General features: G+C 39.1%; 1 protein-coding gene across 1 annotated transcript; it reads right to left on the bottom strand.

Annotated features, from left to right (window-relative positions):
* Positions 1 to 6,140: 6,140 nt before the first annotated feature.
* On the bottom strand, positions 6,141 to 10,092 carry lrrc4.2 (leucine rich repeat containing 4.2). Its single transcript, XM_079873548.1, has 2 exons — positions 9,473 to 10,092; positions 6,141 to 9,357 (listed from the first exon to the last, which is right to left on the bottom strand). Exon 2 carries the CDS (start codon positions 9,234 to 9,236, stop codon positions 7,302 to 7,304), a length of 1,935 nt encoding a protein of 644 aa, XP_079729674.1. The 5' UTR covers positions 9,237 to 9,357; positions 9,473 to 10,092; the 3' UTR covers positions 6,141 to 7,301.
* Between the last annotated feature and the right edge of the window lie 7,312 nt (positions 10,093 to 17,404).

The raw sequence follows: 17,404 nt of genomic DNA, 5'->3' as shown, positions 1-17,404 counted from the left end.
AAACTGCTTTGTTAGATGAGATGTGTGTAATGTACATGAATTAGTTAGACAGGTCCTCAGGAGATCTGACTCAGGTTCTCTGCGATGTTGGAAGCTTTAAGGACTGTGAGTGTGACATGTTGAGCAAACACTGAATCCCTGGCCTTGGTGTTGGCATTGGGTTATCCCTCATATTTCATGCTTAGCTTCAGATTTTCTCTCTATCTCGTCCATATCTCTTTGTCTGTCTGCTATATTGACACAAATGTAACATTTATGCCATGCATGTTATGTTCTGAGGTTTGAGAGTTGTGGACAGGTTATCTATATAGTGGTGTCAGAAAATTAGGTTGTAAGAAAAAATATTTCATTTTAGTCTGATCTTTTATACAGCTGATTTGGTTCACAAAAATTGTATTTTTAGTTTGAGAGATAGTTGAACACACTTGCAGCAGTGAAGTTTATGACCTAATTTAAGTCTGTTTCATTTGACTTTTAGATTTATCATATGACTTCTGAAATATATGTATTTATATATGTATATATATATATATATATATATATATATATATATATATATATATATATATATACTGTATATAGTGCTTGAGTTGTATGCACTATTTTATCGGTGCTTTTTGTGTTATTCCAACGTTATCTCATGACCAATTCGTACGAGTGAGTAAAAGGTAGCTAATTCGTACGACCTCATTCGTACGAATTCGTACGATTTGTCTAAACCCACGTGATGGGTAGGTTTAGGGGCGGGGTTAGGTGTAGGTCATTCATACAAATTAATATGAATTGGGCAACTCGTAAAGTATGTACGATTTAGCAAAAATCTTATGAATTCGTATGAATTAGCCACCTCATAAAATTCGTACGAATTGCCGTGAGATCGGGTTGCTTATTCCTTTAAAATCAAATTTAATTACCTTTGTCTACTTCATTCATTGTTTATTCTTCTGCTCTAAGGAGTAACAGAGAGAGCGAGGGAATAAAGAAAAATGGGAAGCTGCTAGCTGATGATGTTGATGCATGAGAGCTGATCAGAAGCAGGTCTGGTAAAAAGGTTACTAGCTATCAGCCTCTGCCTTAGAATGAGACCCTTTAATATTACAGAAATATGCAGTGCTTTTATCGGTACAGTTCAGTGCAGACCACAGATGTTCCATTATTTAATCAATGTTTCCCACTGATACAATTGTAATAGTTCTCACATTAATTAACTCTAGTGTTGTGTATGTCATTAACACCCACAGCATTTGAGGGCAGAATCACAGTATTATTTTCTACAGTGTTTATTGGAAGTGTGACACATTTTTTTGGTAGCAAGTAGCTAGCTTTTACTAAATTTGATTCAGTAAATATGTTCATGGACCACCGATAATTTATTCTGTACCACAATATTCTAAAGCACATCCATTTAAGAATAAAGCACTGTTCAATAAATTATTTGATGTGTATTTTATGAAAATAGACATTAAGCTGTTAGTGTCATTAACAGCCCACATGTACCAAATTATATATGAGAGTGTTTCCTTTCTTAAAACAGTGTTTCCTTTCTTAAAAATAAATCTTTAATAGCAAGCTAGCTAAATGAATTCCTGTATTTTATTCAACTGAAGCTTTTGGAAGAACCAAAGGGCATTTCTGTGGAAAGCATTTTTTTTTTCTTATTTCTTGTGATCTCAGCTTGTCAAAAAGCTATTAGAAATGTATTTTGTGGACTCCAGAAAAAGACAAATAGCATGCATTTAAAAAAAAATGTATCTTGCATCACTGTAAAAAAAAACAACAAAAACAAAAACAAAGTTGCTGTCTTAAATTGTTACAGGTAAGTTCAATCAACTTGGATGTTTAAGTAATTTCAACTTAAATTACATTACAATGACTTAAAAACTTTTAAGTTATACTTTGTTGAATCTTGTATAACTTAGGGTTAGGGTTAGGTGACCTAACCCTAACCCTAACCCTTCACTCTCATAAATTTAATGGAAGCCTATTCTTCCATTCTGAATTTTGCACAGTCCTGCACTGCACATCAAGCATTTTAATATGAACCTTTTTCATTAACAGCAGAGATCTGCCCCTTAAGGAGTGATTTTACCATTGCTAATATCTTAAATTATAGCAGGTTACACATTATCCTAGTCTCCGGTTGAGGTGTCATATGGGCTTGATGGAGAAATATTATTCCTCTCTAGCAAACCGTGACCACGGTTGAACAACCAATTTATCACATTCACATGATTCTTATTAAAAACATGTAGTTACTTTGGATCAAATAGAAACACAAATAGAAACCCACATGCACACTTGTCATCCAGCAGACTGGTGTGAATTGTGCAAGTTGATATGTGGAGTTTGAGCAGAGGGGACGCCAACCTTGAAGGTGGCACTCCTTCATCCATGAATGCTTCATTCACAACTCCTTATGCTCAAATGTATCACAACTCAAAACCTTGAGAGGACCTTGAAAAATCTCTCTCTTTTCATCTATATTTCACGATGCCTTGTCAGATGGAATTATAGTGTGTTGCCATGTTCTCGTGAAGAATACAGGGAATTTATTGGTGTGGCTTTCCTCTGCCCCATGGATGTTTATCCTCTGCTGGTTTGCATTTCGTCAGGGTTTGGCGGCACTTAGCCACCGTGTTTGTCTTAGTCCCAAAAGCTTTATAAGCAACGGGAAGATCGGACTTTAAGTAAACAAGCAAACAAGTTCGGTATTTCCAAGCAAGATAATCATGTAGGAGTTTGCAGAGGCTGGTACCCCTGAATACACACTCCTCATCCCTTCCCTGTTTGAGTCACACCATACCGCAAATGCAACACCCACATGCGCACACTCGTCAAATCTTGTACCTTGATTTCATGTAGCTGGTTCTGTACCTTCTTGAAGCGACGACCCTGTTAAAAGCATCTACCAGATACAACCAAATCACGCTAAATTAAACATGTTTCATTTTCTCCCAAATGGGATTGGACAGGCTTTTAATTTGTCGGTCTGTCAGGAAGCATTGCCACATCTATCCATTACGGCTATGCCTGTCCTCAAACAGAAATCGATAGGAGGAAATTCTAGCTGTCAGATTGTCTTTAAAAATGTAGGAAGGCAGCTCATTCCAGTTATCACTTCAGAATGAAAGCAGAACAATGTTGTTACATCCCTCAACAGTAAAAAACTGTGTTACAGATATATGATTAAATTCTCTGTGGGCATCTGTCTGCTGCCTGGATATTCCTGGGGCACAGAGATACGGCCCTTCATTTTCTTTATCTGATGGGTCGATCGTGATATTTCCTGTGCAACATTGTCTGTACGTTAGCCTTTTGGTTCTTGTACAGTGATCAAGCAAAATATGTGCAAAATATGTGCTTTTTTTTTTGAAAAGCAAAAAAAAAAAAAAAAAAAAAAACACACTCTATATGTTTAGCCCCCACTTAGTTCCAAGCAATATACAAGATCACATTGTTTGAATTCCTTGATCCCAGATAACCTGAATGCCACCAGCTTACATCCTACACTCTTTTTCTTTTTCTTTTGTTGGGATGTCATGCTTAATGAAACCTCACTTTCTAGGAATGCTAAGGGAGAACATTTGTGTGTGTGTGTGTGTGTGTGTGTGAGAGAGAGAGAGAGAGAGAGAGAATGACACAATAACTTGTTGTAAAAGCCCAATTAGAGCATGCTTGACTGATCGCATAAACAGAGGAAATGAAAAATCCAATCCTATGCTTAATACATTTGGAAAGAATAACGCATAAATTATTTTACCTGCTATATCAAAATAAAATATAAATATAGGCTGTAGGTTGATCCAGTTAAGCGTCATATTTGTTTTGAAAACTGTAAAAAAATAATAATCTAGAGTGTATATATATATTACAATTTAGTTTTTAAATGTATGTTAATCTAGATAAATGATCAACTTTTACAGTATTAATTAATGATACCTAATGCATTAACTAATGTAAACAAATTTAACCTTTTGTAAAGTGTTCCCATTATTTTTGTCCACTACTTTTTAGAAAAATGTGACTGGCTGTTGCATGTTGTTGCAGTGTATAAAACAGATTCACTTTTTAAATAAATAAATTAAAATAAATTTACTCTTAGAAAATTTGCCTCTACTGTCCAATGAAATTGTACATTGCAATTGATTAGAACTGTACTTGGAGCAAACAACTGTGGCATATTCCTCTCCTCCTCCTTCCTCTATTCCTCCTTTTTTTTTACCGCCAAATCATGAGAGCTAATCTTTCTAACCTAGTAGAGGCCTCACCACTGTAATAATGCAAACCAGCATGCAACTCACCCATGGCCAAGTTGACCGTCAGAGCCCAGAACCATTGAAAGAAAAGTCCAGCACAGACACTTCATTAACTGATAAGCATCTGGTCAGCTCTCTTCTCTAAGGTCTGTCTCCCTCCTCATCTCTATCTATCAGTCTACAGAAAGCTAACGTATCAGTCAGCAGAAGGAGGCGGGTGAGGGGAAAATGCGATCCTCAAATCTGTCAGGATAATTGTGCGACTGATAAGTCTCCCATGGAGAATCCATCAAAAATGAGCCTTCCTCCATAGTGGGTCTCACACTGTGCTAGTGTTGACGCAGGAAGTCAATAATGTCAATTAGCGTAATAAAAGAAACGGGAAAAAAGGAAGAAATTGGTAAGCCAAATGGCGAAAGGCTGTTGTTGCTCGGATTCCTATTAAAGATCAAATATGGCTTTGTTATAAAGGAATTCAGAAATTGTGGTTTTGCTTTAGTTTAAATGATTTGGAAATGACAGGAAACTCCCATATAGCATCAACTAAGAAAACATGAGAACAAAAAATAAAATGGTCCAGAATATGATAGAAATAAAAACAACGTCAGGTTTATAAGGCTCATTTGCCTTTGGAAATGGTATTCAGCTGAACTTGGTCCTGGCATTACCATGAAAAAGAGATCTGCCATTTTGGCCATATAACCAAGCCATAAAAGCCACGTCACATCAACCTACTCAGAACAAGTCCTACAGGCATTAAAGATTAAATTTACAAGCCTCATCATCCACAGATACAACACCGCAGTGTGCTATAAAGCCTCTTTCCTCTGAATAATGTAAAAACATAAGGACATGTAATGGTCTAAGGGTGTTTTTGTGTGTGTATCATTGCAGCGCTTTGGTGGTGGGTGTGCTCTGGCCTGGCTCTGTTCCTACTGAGGGCAGTAAATTGCTGTGTGTGAGGGAGGTAAAGGCAGGGTTTCTGCAGCCACAGATCTACGGGTGCCCCTGCCCCTGATTACAGCCTGCCCCTACTCTGTCCCCCATGCTAAAAATGTACAGCATAATGGCACATTAGTGTCCACTGGAGCCTAAAAATGCTCCTACTTTCCATGACACCAAAATAAAATAGCTTATATTCGACACATGCTGAGTTGCTGACGATTGTTGTGCTAAAATATAATCTCTTTAACATTTTAATGCAAACTCTTGCCAGAATAATGCTGCTGAAGGAAAGGAAAACAATACTGAAAAGGAGATTTTTAGATATTGAGGAAATTTGTTTTTTTATTGTAGATTTATTTAATTTCGATTTATGTAAGTCCTTAGTTAGGTTGAATGTTCCATCAGAAAACAACCTAAATCCTAACCTTTAAATGTGTCTTTCAAATCTCTCTCTCAGCCTCTAATTTGGTAGATGTCGCAGGTTAAACAGATCAATAAAGGATTGTATTAAATGCTGCACTCAACCCTCTTAACATATGCTTCAGCTGAAGCACACTGCTTCCTGAGCTTTGAACGAGGCAAGCCATAACTTCATTATAAATGAGTAGAGATCACGTTTCAAATAACATTCAATCATTAAGCACTGCATCACAGGAAAATAGGCTGATGAGTTTGTGTGCATCTATGTGTGTCTACATGCACAAACCCATCACATATCTATCGGGATTAAGACATTACCACATTCCTGTAGCCAGAAATGTGACCATATGACAGTTCACAGTGTAAATCTAATTAACTGTATCAGTGAAATCAATTTTCAGAAATGACAGAGAAGCATAGTGTTTCTATAACCTCTTATGTGGTCATCAGGATTGCATAATTAGGTAAATGTCCAACAGTTGAAAAAAAAAAAAAGACAAGAGGAAGGAGTTTAGTTTAGAGAAATACAAACCAAATGTTTTCTTTTTTATTGTTGTAACCTCTGTAGACTCCTCATAAAAATAGCGTTGCTTAAAATAAGGACAAAAGAAAATTGCTGTTGGAACGATCTCCATAAAGGAAAGTCCATAATTCACACATTCATTTGAATCTCTTTCTCAATAAAGAAAATTTGAAACCATGTTAATGTATACCTGCAGCAAACCATCCAGTCACTGCAACCGTCTTATAAGTCTCGCAAACTAACATCCAGTTGAGCCCTTGCACTACTAATCTGAGGCAACTGTTGTAATGCATTTACTAAATTAGCCCTAAAAGCCATTTAAATCAAAATTAACGCAGTACAGGATCTGAAAGAAACAGGAAAAGCAATCAAAATCCAACTCATGAAGCTGGTTGAAAAACCAAAGGATAGTCAATCCAATTTGTCAAAAACCAAGAGGAACATCAGAGAAATAGTCAGAGGGTTAAACTCAAAAAGCAAGCAGGATGTCTGTTCTGGAAACATATCGTTAAATGCTTGCTGCAAAACTATGGCGCAGCCCGGAAAAAAAAAAAAAAAAAAAAAAAAACATTTGGCTGGGAGCTGCAGAACAGCAGACTCTGTAAATCCAGCTGCTCCATTCTCTCTTGGTGTCCATCCTGTGTTTTGCAATGTTTTGTTTCCTATCTCTTAAGCCAGTCTCATTTATTGCAAGTATAACATTTGGCACAATACAAATTCTTGGTGCTTTTAGAAGATAAGCCTTTAAAGATCAATCAGTGGACAGTTACTTAGAAAGTTCTCTGTATAAATGGGACTTTACTGCATCATATACAGCATGGTCTAAAAATCACAGGTTGCCCCTTTTCAAACAAATCTGTCTCCGTTTGCAATGTCGTATCAGCATCATCACATTTTCCCATCTTAAATAAGAGTTACAAGTTAGAAAATAGTTTAAATTCATTTTCACTTTTGTATAATCTGTTTCTTGTATCATCCCATAGTGGATTAATTTATATATTTATATTCATATATTTATGTATAAGCATGTACAAGAAAAACAGTCTCATTTTTGCACTGGGTACAAAAGTAATTGCTGTCTTTTCTGTTGTGCATTCTATTGCATGTTTTCATGATGAACAGAATAAAAGACAGAGTAGGAGAAGGCTGTAGGAATGTTATATCTGTGTTTCCTGTACCTTCTCCTTTGTGTGAGTTTTGATCTGGTAGGGTTCAGGAATGGTGCTGATGGTGGGGCGGGGACGGTGCAGGGAGTTCCCGATGTTGTTTTCTGCCCAAGGAGCAGAGTGTGCTGGTCTGTAGGAGTAGCTGGGTTTGTAGGTGCTATTGTGATCTCTCAGGCTAGGTAACATCATTCCACTTTCACCTGGTATACTTGTCCCTGCATGGGTGGTAGGAACATTCTCATCCATCTGAATGACCTCTATAGTCCTAGCAGCTGTCACTGTGCCCCTTTGCTGGTGCCGTTTACGCAGCTTGTAGAAAGCAATAAGCATAGCGGCAGCGAGCAAGGTGACTGCCACAAAGCAGCCTATGATGATCTTGGTTGTCTTCATGACCTCGTCAAGACTGGCAGGTGGGCGTGTCGTTCCACGTACAGTCGGCACAGAGACCTGTCGAGGTGTTTGAAGTAAAACTGTCGGTGTAGAGATAAAAACTGGCTGAAAGACGGAGGGGGAGGCGGTTACCGTCTTTGGCTTGATCACTTCCTGTGAGGTGGGCTCTACTTCCTCCACTGTCACCGTAGTGAAGTAACTCAGGTTAGAAGTGTTGAGCTCAGCCGCAGTCACATTCAGGTAGGCCGAAGCATTGGAGTTTCCAGCCATGTTGGTCACCATGCAGGTGTACACACCTGTATCTGCTGGGAGCACATTGGAGAAGTTTAGTGTCCCATCATTGAGCACTGATATCCGTGGGTGATTAGAGCCATGGGTCAAAACTGTTCCATTAGGCAGAAGCCATCTAACTGATGACATGGGGGCCGTACGACATTTTAGCTCAGCTACACGTTCAGCAGAGATGTTAAGATCCCTTGGGGCATCCAGTATGAAAGGTGCTGAGCACTGGAAAGTGCTCTGGTCCACCTCCACCAGGTAGCGTCCACGTAGGTAAGCAGGGGTGTGGCAGCGGCCACAGCAGGTGGAATTAGTGGGAATGTACTCCCTCAGCCACCAAGCCAGCCACACAACATCACAGTCACACCGCCAAGGGTTGTGGTGCAAATGGAGCTCCACCAGGTAACTCAAGGGCGCAAAAAGGTCATGCGGCAAAGAGCTAAGGTTATTATGGGCCAGGTTGAGCTCAACCAAGGCCGTGACATCATCAAATGCATTTCTCTCTATAGTGGTGATCCGAGAGTTCATAATCCACAGCTTTTTAAGGGATTTCAAACCCCTGAAGGATCCAGGTTTTATCTCTGGAAAGTAGTTCTCAGACATTTCTAGCTCCTCCAGCCCCACCAAAGGGGTCAGGACTGGCATCTCTCGCAGGTTACACATTCCAAGGTTTAAGTATTTCAAGTTGTATAATCCCTCAAAAGCACCCTCAGAAATATACTCCAGCTTCTTTAACTCTCCCAGATCCAGACGCATTAAAGAGGGAACGCGGTTAAATGCGTAGGAAGGTATGCTTTCGATAGGGTTGTTCCTGAGCCATAATTCCCGCAGTTTAGACAAGTACTCAAAAGCGCCACTTGGGATCACTGTCAATCGGTTGTCGAACAGCTCCAGTGTGTTGAGGCTGTTGAGGCCGCTGAAGGCCCCCACCTCAATTTGCCGAATAGAGTTCCTACCCAGTTGCAGTACCTCCAGGTGACGAAGGTGTTGAAATGTTCCAGCTTCAATTGTCTCTATGCTGTTCTCCATCAGGTTTAAATGGCGTGTGGTGGCAGGGATGCCAGGGGGCACTCGAACCAGGCCGCGCCTGGTGCACACTACTTTAACGAATTGGTTACCACAGGAGCAAACAGCAGGGCAGGTCAGTGGTCCAGAGGGGGTGGCGCACACACTCCACGATCGCACCATGAGGTAGACTGCACAGAGCAGGGCTGCGTTCCAGGCACGGTGCACAGTTACCTGCCACAAGAGACTCATGATGTGGCGCGTTCATAATTCAACATCGCGTGGGGATTCGGCTGGGGAACGGAGAACAGTGGCCCTACCCTGGTTTGAGCAAGACTCTGCATCTGTTTGCCATCGACAGTGCAGGATGGTGCTGTGTTAAACACAGAGAGGGAAAGAGAGGGAGAGATGGAGGAAGAAAAAGATGAGTGGAGAAGGGGAAAAAAGCTGACCTACAGAATAAATATGTTGAAATAGAAGGCACCTACCTCATTAGCTCTGAGTTGTCCTTAATATAATCCTTTATTTTGAAGCAAAACTCCAGCACCATTCACTCATGTTTCCCACTAAGATCACTGCACAACATTTTCAGTTATTTCTCTCATAAAAGTAAAGTGGAGCATGAACTGATTTGACAAAATGGCCCCTATTAATTCCAGAGAGAAGCAGCATTTAGTGAAACTGGTTCAAGGGGTAAGGCCCAGTCAGTTAAGCAGGTGCACGCATCCAGTCAGCTTGGAAAAGATCTCCTCTCAGCTCCCCCATTGATTGTCCTTGGAAGGCGACGCTGAATACCACTGAACAATTTTCACAAGACTCCATTGCCAAAGTACATGCACATTAAACCAAGGAAAATATAAAAAGAAAAAAAGAAAAGATAAGGGGGAAAAATCCCAAAGTCTTCTCAGATTTGTCTTTCTCCTCGCAGTAGACAAAGTCGCTTTTTTTTTTAGTTTGCCATCGTCCACCCCCCACAACACTTGTTCAGCTGATTAGCCGTGCGCTGATGAATCCAAAAAGGCTGACAGACGCACACTGCGGTCATTCCGTCTTGCTTTTTTAACTCACTCCGCTCTCCTGTCTGTCGCTGTAGCAGCTGCGGACTGCCGCGTGCACAGTTAGCAATAATCCATCAATTTCTCCGGAGGGGGGCTTGGGGGTGGTGTTGTGGGAGCAGAAGGGGGGGGGAGGAGGAGGACGGGGGAGCAGCAGCAACAGCAGCGCAGCAGCGGTGAAGCTCTCTCCCTATCCGCCGATCGTTTGCTCCTCGTGCTCTCTCTCTCTCTCACTCTTTCTCTGTCTGGCTTGCTCTCTCTCCTTCCTTTCTCTCTCTTTTCCGTATCAGGAAAAAAGGATTGATGCCGCCTTGTGACGTGTGGCTAATTTCAGAGAGATACCTTGCAAAGGATTCCGTAGTTTGCCCTCCCTCCCCCCGTTGTGGATCCTGCGGTATTCCTTTATTTTCCCTTGTCTTGAGGTAGTAAGTTGTGGCAGTTCGCCTGCTCTGGCTGTGAGGCTGCGGGTTGGCAGAGGCTCTGCAGTGGGAGGTGGGCAGCAGAAAAGCACGCGAGGGAGAGAGAGAGAGAGACGCGCAAACACACGCACGGCAGAGAAGACTGTCAACGGTGGCAGTGGCGAGAGCAGTGGTCCTCACCTCCAGCGCTCACCCTCCTTTCTGTATTTCTCTCTGTATGACTGGGTTGCAAGCGGCAGAGTCTTTCTCCTCCTTTTGTCCTTCAGTGGAAACGTGAATGTACTGCTGACGCATCCCGCTCAGAGCAGTGCATTGGTTTGATGCAGTGTTCTTGTGTATTAACACATTCTCCCCCTCCTCGCTGAGTGTACTGCCTCTCTTTCTTTCTCTCAGACACACACCAGTACACTCTCCAAGTCTTCCTGATTCACTTTTCACAGTTTTTACGTCTCATTCTTAGATTGTTTTTTTTTTCATCTCCACTTGCCTCCTTTCTTTCTCCTCTCATTATTTTGTTTCTCATTCATCTCTGTCCAGACTTCTCTCTCATGCTGTCTTGTGCACATACACTTTCTAAGACTTTCCACTGTACACACTCTTTCCTCACATTTTCATTGTTAATATGTTTTGCTATTTTTGTCTATGCTCCATTTCTCTTAGTCTGACTTTCTTTCTCACTGAAAACCTTTCTGTTGTATACTGTATATGGTGTTTCAATGTTTCTATGGAATGGGAGAGATGCTTCTCGGAAAATACCATTATGTAAAGTGCATTTGCATTAAGAATGTATCTTCATACTTTCATTTGAGTTCTCCAGATGACAACAGACAAGCAAATGAAGATAAGCATGATACTATAGAAGGCTTCCAAGGATCACTGGTGTGACACCATCTTTGTGTGTTTGCTGACTGTGCTTGCATTGGTCAATCTTAAGGGACACCACAAAAGCACAGACTAGTGAGAAAGAAACACACAAAAAAAGACAGTGAAGACTGGTTTGGTGAGACAATAAAGCAACTTGTGTGGGTAAGGAAATAAGGTGGAGGTGTGTGCTGAAATTAGACAATTTCACATTTCCCTGCCTAAGTAAATGGTAAATGGCATTGCCATAATTTACTCTCCCTTATGTTGTTTCAAACCCTTATAATTAAATGTTTCCAATGTAGTACGAAAGCAAAATGTGCAGGTTCCATACAACAAAAGTGAAGTACAGAAGAAAAACGAAAAAAAAAACGTCTGTTTCGCTGACCGATATTTATCTTGGATTTTTGCTGACACCTATCTGTCTGGATGTATTATTGCACAAGCTAATGTTTTTAGTAACTGATGCCATTGTAAAAATGTGCAGTTTTCCCACCAGGAAAAGTGTATGCTAATAGGTGGGTTACTGAGAGAAATTAGTATTGGATATTTTCTTCTCAACACATCTGCCCCCATGAGGCAACCAGTTCCACATAAATTGAATCAGTTTTATTTAGGCTAGGCTGCTGATATGACACGATTTCATGCGAGTGTACATTATTTTGAACTCATTTTTCAACAGTACATTTTCTTTGTGCAAAACTTTTTTTAATGGCGGAAAATGTGTTTATATTGTTTTTCCTGTCTTCAGACATTTTCACATTTGTGCATGGTACAAATTAAAGTGCAAATCTGTTAAGCTTTACCTTCTGTAGCATTTATAATTCACAAATTAAATTTTTGCACATGTTCTCAAGTGAACTCGAGCTGACATTCGTTTTTCTCATGCTTCCAGTGGCTCTACAGGTTTTAGACCACTGAACTGGCCTTCTGTGCTGTCATCTGGAGAATGAGCAGCAGTGCTAGTTGACATCACACAAGAGACAGCTCTCTCAGGGGTCTTAACACCTCAGGAGCCCAGCTGAGTTCAGTCAGGACCACTGCTGCTCACATCAGCATGTCCATATTAGCCACACATTACATTTCTACTAGGCCTACATGCTACATATGTAGACTTTAGTGCTAAATTTATTCATCCGTCAAACCAAATCACTTTTCATAACATTGCCCATCACTTCCCCTCTCCATCCTAGCCACCAGAGGAAGTGACATTTTTAAATCCTGTGCACCAGACCAAATCACTTTAAACTGCACCAGAACCGGTGATGGTAAGCTCTCTCGCCTTCATTTGTTATGGTTGCTGAGTAGAGCTGCCAAAATCACAGAATGGTACTTTTGGACGGTGTCTTATCATCTGTTACAGAATTAGATGAAGAGTCATAGCACTGTTGGCTGAAGCACCATGGAGCTTTTGCACACCGGGGAGCTGTATGAATTACCCTAGTCTGGGTGTACGGCCAATGCTTTGACCCCCTATTTAACAACTCACCAGTGGAGGTAATTGATGTCCATGGTGCAGATCTTAGTGCTAATATCATTATAGAGGTTGTATGCATGGAAAGGTCAGGATAGAGCATGCAAGTTCTTCTACGATTCGCTCTGCTTCACAGTGAGCTGCTGAGTTTATTGGAGGTGTCAAACGGCAACCATACAGCAAAGCAGCAAGGCGGAAAAGCTACACATGCTGAAGAGACTGCTCATGATTGATTGCTAATGAATATAGGGGGGAAATGTACATTTTCCTTCCTGACTGACTACAAATCTACCATCTTTCTTTTAGTATAAGTAGTATTTCGTCACCTTCCTAAAATAACTGCCTAAGTCATTTTTTGACAAAAAATATTTTTTTTGCATAAGTCATCTCCTCATGATGCCCACATCCTCAGTTGAACAGATCATGCAATTCTACCCCTGTAGTATAATGGCCTATGTCAAGAGTGTGACTTAGGCCGTTTTATGTAGCCTAAGTCAAAAGACAATGAGACTTAGGCAATTTTACAAGCTTTTCAAGATGGCAGCTGCATTCAAAAAGAACGAAAATCTACTCAACCTCTGAAGTTATGTTTCAGTTTCTTGTGTTTTCTGAGAAACCTGAAAAAATGACTTTATTACATTAATTCGCTGTATGTCCAACAAAACTACACAAAATTGATTTTCACTTTTATATGGTGCTAATTCTTTTAGCGGTCACAAAGTGTTCAGATACGTGAAATTATGCTCACATAACACATTTTACACAAGATAGCATTGCTATATTCAGTCATACCGATTTTATTTCATAATAGGCGATGCCACTCTGGCTTATTTGTGATTGAAGAAACTTTATATAATTGCCCTCAATCTGGCCTACTAAGAGAGCTAGCTCTACATGGAAAAAAAGTAGATATATTTTATACCTAAAACTTTTTTTAACCCAACACAATGCTAATTGGGAAAATAAACTAGCTCAAAATGTTATTTTTCAGTGTCATGTGAAATTGTAAAATAGCGAGGCTCTCTCGGGGGACTTGCGATCAAATATTTCCCCTTTCGCAGAGATACATCACAAAATGTTCACCACAGATGAAGCCTGTGCTTAATATTTTATTAAATAATAAATTATTATTATTGTTTTTTTTATTATTATTATTTTATTGTAGAAAAAAAAACTATATACAAAACCAGGGATTGCATATGTACAAAAAAAAAAATAATAATAAAAAAAAATAGTGGTGTTCTGTATAATTTGGGGTGTCAATTTAAAAATAACATTAAAACCTGAATAGATTTAGTTACACCCCTTGACTTGAAATGTTAATCTGTCAGGTTTTCTTATATGTTCGATCAGCATATCAGATAATTCATTTGATTTGGATTTTTAATCAATTAAAAATTCTAATATTACTGTATGCACCACAAAGTGAATCTATGATCTTGGCTGCAATGACTGCAGTTGCTGTGACAACAGTTTGCATGCATTTTAATATAGGTTTTGGTCGCATTATTTTATGTTTTTAACATTGAACTGAAATAAACAGGGTATTTTAGAGTCAGTGATTCCCTACCAGGGAATCATGTTTCACTTGGTTATTATTATATTTTATTTTATAACATGTTTCAGTTCCATTTTAAGGTAATACAATTTGTAAATATGTGCAATGTGGATTACTCTTGTAGCTAAATATATGTGTACTTGGAATAACTAATACATAGTGTAAACATATCTTATAGAAACTCCCATTGGATTGTAATGTTTCCGTGCCAGCTTATAGATCAGCTCTAGAGACCCTAGTTGTGTGTTTGAGAACATGAGTGTGGTTTTGTTTGGTGACCTGGTTGTGGGAAGCTGGTAACAAACAGATTCTGGAGGGGTGTTTGAGGGGTAGATAGATGGAGGATGGTGGCTGAAATGGGCCCATGTCAATATCATTCCCTCTGTTCCACATCCCCAGATACCTCTCTCCCATGCAGATTGAATATGTGGCATGCCGTGTCCCAGTTTCTGTGGCAGTCATGTTTGGCGGTCACTGTGAAGGGTGTTAGTGAGCCACAGCGGCCGAGGGGAGTGGATTGTGATGACACCACAGCGCATTCAGTCTGAATATCGGTCAAACTCTGCCTCTGTAACATTTAATAGTACTCGTCGTATACACACTTCATTACGGTAATTACTGCAGAGTGCTGATCATAAGACATGTTGTTTGTTCCGGTTGGGAGGGGAAGGGGTTCTGATGGGCGATCAGTGAAAGTGTTCAGAGTGAATGAATGAATTGGCTCTTGGCTACGAAGCTGTGGATCCTCTATGCTTAGCATAGCATGTTAGCAAAGTGCTGCTCTCAGTACTTTGGGTTCAGTAGGATCGATCTGGGCTGTAATGATGAAATCCCTTTCTGCTCTCCTCACCCTCCATTTTTTTTATTTTTTTTGGAAGAGTGAGGTTGGTTTGATTTATTAGCTGTCTGAATTTGCTTACCCTCATCGACCCTGCTCATGGTGTCATGTAGAGATGTGGGTGTTGTTGAAAGGTTAGGGTCGACACTACTTTATCTCTCTATTTGCCCTATGATCAGTGCTGCTTGACTTACAATGAGCAGTGGTGCCAGTATCTGTTTTCACATCCAACTATGAAACGCAATGCACCTAACTGGCCATTGTCCAGATCTTTTATAATTCAGGTCAGTTTTATCAGAAAATTCAATTTTCTGTCCTGATCGTCTGACAGTAACAGGATATGAGATTACTAATATTTTCTTTTAATTGGTATGCTAAAGGTGAGCTTGATTCACTGCTTGTTTTAAATGGGCGTATCATGAGGATATATCATATTTCCCTGCTTCTTTCGAAATAAAAGAGGTTAACTTTCAGAACTCAGAACTTTACGTTTTTAAAAGACAATTTATTGCAGAGTATTTGAAATTATTCTGTTGATAGTTACACTACCTTTTAAAAGTTATTATTATAACCTTTATTTTACCAGGAAAGAAGCACATTGAGATTAAGAATCTCTTTTACAAGAGCTTCCTGGCCAAGACTGACAGACACAGCACGTTTGAGTTTAACAATAACATCCAACAATACATGCACCTATACACACACAAGTTTGGGGTAAGTTAGATTTTTTATGCTCACCAAGGCTGCATTAATAAAAATACTGTAAAAAAAGTGATATTGTTAAATAATATTACAATTTAAAATGGCTGATTTCTATTTTAAAATATGATAAAATATCATTTATTCATGTAATGGCAAAGCATTCTAAAATAATGATCTGATGTTTGAGAAACATTTCTTGTTATCATCAATGTTGAAAACAGTTGGGCTGCTTAATATTTTGTGTGGAAAATTAGCTAAAAAAAAATTCCTGGATTCTTTGATGAATAGAAAATTCAAAAGAATAGCGGTTATACATTTTTTTTTTAACATTATAAATACATTGACTGTGACTTGACCAATTTGATGTTGCTGAATAAAAGTATTAATTTGTATAATAATTGTAATTGATATGCAATTTATGCAAATAAAACTTACATTTTTTTTCATACAAAGTTTCTCTTGACAAATTGTAATCATGTAAGACTGAATTGCATAAAAAAAGTTTTACTAGCATTATTAGTTGACCTCGGGGATATAATATTAATAATAATAATAATAAAACATACATACAGTATGTATGATATGACCCTTTTTAAGTCACTGATTTACTAACCTTACTAAATAGCAATAAAAATAAGTTAAAGTTGTTGTTTCACTTTCAGCTATAAGATTTCAACATTTTCATATCACATTTAGGTCTACTTAAATGTGCACAATGCAGCTTGATGTATTGCATGGAATTTCAGTTGAGTGAATTCTGAATTAGCTCTTTAACAAATGTCTGGTTTTCTCAAATATCCTTAATCTGCACTCTCAAAATCTGCTTGCAGCAGTTGCCTGCACGACTCATTTAACATAAAAACCCTTTGTTTCAAACAGAATTATTCATTCAGACACAGTGGGAGTGCAGCTTAAGATTTCAGCAAAATCTATAAGTCTATGAGCTTGTTCTTAGCAGCGCCACTTTATCTTGCTTTTGTTTTCGTCCCCGACTACTCAAGCCTGGCTAATCGTATTTGTGATTCTGATTTCTTCAGTGATTGATTTTGCATGTCTGAATTAAAACTCACTTCCTGCTTCCTGTTGATTAATGCTGTGTTTGCAGAACAGATTTAGTTGATCTTGTTGTTCGTAGACTAATGTCCTTAATTATTTGGGGACCTCATTTGGTGTGGCGTGGTTTTGCACAGATGATTAAGGGCGCCTGCACATCAGAGAAAACTCTGGGCGTTTGACGGATAGGAATGGCAAAATTGCTTATTGAGATACTGGAGAGAAAAAAAAAACAAAAAAAAAAACGGTTCACTTTTAAATCAAGTCAGGATACAGAAAGTTGGAATTTCAAAAGCGCAACCGGACTCGCCTCTATATAATCCTCATTGGATGCCTACTTTTGAGTGTGTTGTAGTTTTAATGTTAAAGTTAAACATGTTTTAACTTTCGGTCGCATGTAAGAGCATCGCTTTATCAAACCCTATTAGTCCCATTCAAATCAATGGATTTGTAGTGTTCT

The sequence above is a fragment of the Squalius cephalus genome (genome assembly GCF_949319135.1).
Source record: "Squalius cephalus genome assembly, chromosome: 6".
Taxonomy (NCBI): Eukaryota; Metazoa; Chordata; class Actinopteri; order Cypriniformes; family Leuciscidae; genus Squalius; species Squalius cephalus.
This window is presented reverse-complemented; position numbering and strand designations above follow the sequence as displayed.

Excerpts from the sequence above, each read along its gene's own strand:
- lrrc4.2 (XM_079873548.1), bottom strand. The coding sequence starts at position 9,236 with ATGAGTCTCTTGTGGCAGGTAACTGTGCACCGTGCCTGGAACGCAGCC.